Source organism: Maylandia zebra, linkage group LG12, assembly GCF_041146795.1.
Source record: "Maylandia zebra isolate NMK-2024a linkage group LG12, Mzebra_GT3a, whole genome shotgun sequence".
NCBI classification, from domain to species: Eukaryota; Metazoa; Chordata; class Actinopteri; order Cichliformes; family Cichlidae; genus Maylandia; species Maylandia zebra.
Genome location: NC_135178.1, coordinates 33,440,528 through 33,444,672, shown reverse-complemented (window position 1 = coordinate 33,444,672; position 4,145 = coordinate 33,440,528). Strand labels below are relative to the sequence as shown.

The following is a 4,145-nucleotide window of genomic DNA, read 5'->3' as shown; positions in this document are numbered from 1 at the left end:
TTTTATTCTAAATTATTGCTTCATGTTCATGAGGGTCAAGAATTTTTCTTTGTTTTGAGTGTGAGAGCAGAGGTCTGACAGGTTGACAATCTAAACCCTGTGATCAATCTAAAATTCTTTCTTTGGCTGCAACGACAAATTTAGTTAAAACTTCAGATAAAAACTCTGATAACACGCTGACTTGTGCTACTTGAACTTCTGAAACACCACAGCTTCACCTCCTTTGTCTCATTTTTTTCATCTGTTTAGCTTCCTTTTTTTTTTTTTTTTTTTTAAAAAGGGAGAAGTCAAGATTTTCTATATTTTCGCTTTTGTGTCGTTTTAAGGAGCACAAACTGAAAACTATCTGAATGACTCTGACAGCGCCCTCTGACTGACACAAGTGTTATGTGCGTGTTTCAGTTTAACACGTGATTCATGAAAATGAAAGTAAATTCCGACACTTTTGAACTGAGCTGAGACGCCATTACAGGGAGTCAGATCTCTGCTGAAAAACACACGTTTGGAGGATTTTTATCAGAAAGTTCAAGAGACACTAATTTGGTGAGTTAAAAATACTTAAAGATCAAATGGCTGAGAGAGCTCTTTTTGAAAATTTCCTGAGCTGCCATGTGTGTACAGAGACTTTCAGAGATCCTGTGTCTCTGAGCTGCAACCACAGCTTCTGTTCAAGCTGCCTGCAGAAATTCTGGAAACAAACTAAAAACAAAAACTGTCCCATTTGTAAAAGAAAATCTTCAAAGGATGAACCAGGTGTGAACTTTTCACTGAAAGAACTTGCTGATTCAGTTGCTGGGAGACAGAAATCTGGATCATCTGAGACAGAAAAGGGAGAGAAGAAATTAACAGTGGTGTGCAGTAAACATGAGGAAGAGCCTAAACTGTTCTGTGTGGACGAGCAGAGAGCTGTGTGTCCTGTGTGTGAGTTTTCTCTCCACCAGAGTCACAAAGTGGTTCCTGTAGAAGAAGCAGTCAGTGACCTGAAGGAGCAGCTGAAATCTGACTTAAAGTCTCTGCAGGACAAGAGGAACAAATACAAACAAGTGGAGGAAACATACAATGAAATGATTCAACACTCCAAGAAGCAGCTGTTGTCCACAGAGAGGCAGATCAGAGCAGAGTTCAACAAGCTCCGGCAGTTCCTGAAAGAGGAAGAGGAGTCCAGACTGGCAGCTCTGAGGGAGGAAGAGGAGCAGAAGGGGAGGACTATCAGCAGAGAGATGAAGATGATTGAGGAGCAGATCTCCTCTCTGTCAGACAGCATCTCTGCTGTTGAAGAAGAGCTGCAGAAACACAGCGTGCCATTCCTCAGCAGTTATAAAGACACTCAGAGCAGAGCCAGAGCCCAGAGCTCAGTGTCAGATCCACAGCTGGTCTCAGGAGCACTGATAGATGTGGCCAAACACCTGGGCAACCTGTCCTTCAGAGTGTGGGAGAAGATGAAGGAGAAGGTCCACTTCAGTCCTGTCATTCTGGACCCAAACACTGCAAGTGGCTGGCTCTATCTGTCTGATGATCTGACCAGTGTGAGACATGGAGACACAAAGCAGCAGCTTCCTGATAATCCAGAGAGAAACACTAAGTATACCAATGTTTTTGGCTCTGAGGGCTTCAGCTCAGGGAAACACAGCTGGGAGGTGGAGGTGGGAGAACATTCTGGCTGGAATGTGGGTTTAGTTAAAGAGTCAGTTGACAGGAAGGGAGGGCGTTCTGCTTCACCAAAATATGGAATCTGGTGTTTAAATCATGGCAGTGGAAAATACACTAATGGTGTTGGTCAGACTGTGACAGTGAAGAAGAGTCTCCAGAGGATCAGAGTCCAGCTGGACTATGACAGGGGGGAGGTGTCCTTCTATCACCCTGAAGACATGACTCACATCTACACTCACAGAGACACTTTCACTGAGAAACTCTTCCCATATTTCAGTGTTTGGAAGGCAAGAGACGCCAAAACCTCTGAAATCAAAATCTGTGAGATTGAGATTTGATTGTAAAGTGATTCTTTTTTTTAACTGTTTTGATTTTTTTTTTCAGTCCAGCAGCTTAATTTTAGGGACATTATTCATCAAACTGTCTAACTTAATTATCAGGTTTTATTTATTTTTTGTTGATTTAGTGGAACTATTAGCAGTTCAATTAACCGAAATCAACTTTTTTTTATGTGAAAATCTTGTGACCCACTCGAGTTTCTGTAAGAAAAGTTTACTTTTTATATTTCTTTTAAATTCATATTTTCAATATTATTCATGTTGTTCATGTGAATATTTTCGATAATTTTTAAATCTGAATGATGATGATTTATTTCCTTTTCAAAGTTGTTGAGTGTGAACAGTAAACTGTGACACTTCTTAAAAGAAAAAAGGATTAATGATTAAACTTGTGTCACATCAGCAATAGTCAACTTTAAAACTACTGGATCCTAATTATCCTGATTATCACCATCTTGTTTTCAGTTAAATAACCTTTTTAAAGTAACACGTCTACTTTAAAAAAAAAAAATCAAAGACTTGACTTCTAAGTTCAAAAACTGTCTCATCAGTGTAACTACACTTGATTTGATTAAAAATATTTTTTCTTGTGTTATTTTTAACTTCAATCAGCAGCAGGCGTCTCTCACAGTTTGAAAGATTTCTGAATCTTCTGATCCTCTTTTATAATCAGTCTTTTGATTTTTAAACTTCGCTCTCAGTCTCAGTGTTTCAGTGAATGAAAATAGGTCCTACCTTTGATTTTTACCTCAATGTTATTCTTTATTTGGTCTCTTTGATTATTGAGAATCACAAAATGTCTGTGTGACGTGAAATAAATCAAATCCAGTGTTTCTGTTGTTGTTGTGTTTGACTGAAAATCAGCTTTTCAGACACATTCAGTCGTTAGTTAAGATTTATTTAACATAGAAACTCACTTTCATTGTTCTTTTTATATTTAACCGACTCCTTAGAATAAGAAATTATTTGCGTCTATTGGTTTTTAAATATTCTTGTTGTGCTGAAGCTGTTTTATTGAAACAATCATAATCAGATTTTGTTTTCAGACCAACATTCACATTTAAGCTCAGCTCTCATAAACTGCATATCAGAGAAGACTTGTGCAGTTTGTTTTGATGGAGTCACTGATTCTCACTTTGGTCTGATCCTCAATGTGAAACATTACCAGGCAGAAATCAAATGTAATCATGGATAAAGTGAACATTCTCACACCTGATCTTCATCTTTATGAACTCTAACTTGTGTTGTTCAACAGTAAATTTAATATTTACACTGACAGAGCAGAGCTGGAAATAGTTTGTATGAACAAAGTTGCAGAGATGTTTGATGAAGGTCCAACTTTATAATATTGGTGTTTTATTCATATATTATATTTACTCATAAGATGGAGACAAAGTTTATATCATCAAAGGTTTTTTAAACATTTTATTTCCAGTTTCTCACATTTTAAACTGTAAATCATAAATGTTAGAAATAACTTCACTTAACAGGTAAAACAGAACATTAAGACTGAGCCGAGTTCATCTGTAGTTCAATGCGAGTTTAAACACATTCATCACAGAAATTTCTAGCTTTATAGTTGTTTTTACATTTAATTGATTCCTTAAAATAAAAGAAAATTTGCTTCTGGTGCTTTTTAAATTTCCTGTTGTGCTGAAACTGTTTTCTTGAAGCATTTGTAGCACTGACGTCACTGTAAACAGATATATACGATACTGGACTAGTTCTAGGTTCACAAGAGTGATGGAGCAAAGCACAGTGAAGAGACCAGAGCCAGAAACCTTGAAATGAAAAGCCACCATCTTTAATAAAACACAAACACAATCAGTTGATGTGTAGTACATCACACGTATCCTTCCATCTGTTCCAAATCCAACACCTCGGTTGTTTCTTTAACCTCCTAAGACCCGAACTCTTCCACGGCATGCATTTTTAATTTCTCTTTGATATTTGGGCATATTGGGGCCCAATGAATGTAAAAACAAAGAATTACCAGATTTTTTTTTTACCTTATTTTTTTTTAAGAAAAATAAGAGCCACATATGAGGATATTCGTTTAAATTTCTGATAGAACAGTAGCAGTATAATGTCCTCGTAAGTGGATATCAGGCCCTTGTAGAGCAGAATTGAGTATTTTGGTCTAAATAACCCAAAATG

General features: G+C 37.0%; 1 protein-coding gene across 1 annotated transcript; it reads left to right on the top strand.

Moving 5' to 3' along the window:
- Nucleotides 1–462: 462 nt before the first annotated feature.
- Nucleotides 463–2,812, top strand: LOC143421374 (nuclear factor 7, brain-like). The gene has a single exon (XM_076890479.1). It carries the CDS (start codon nt 570–572, stop codon nt 1,986–1,988), a length of 1,419 nt encoding a protein of 472 aa, XP_076746594.1. The 5' UTR covers nt 463–569; the 3' UTR covers nt 1,989–2,812.
- Nucleotides 2,813–4,145: the final 1,333 nt, after the last annotated feature.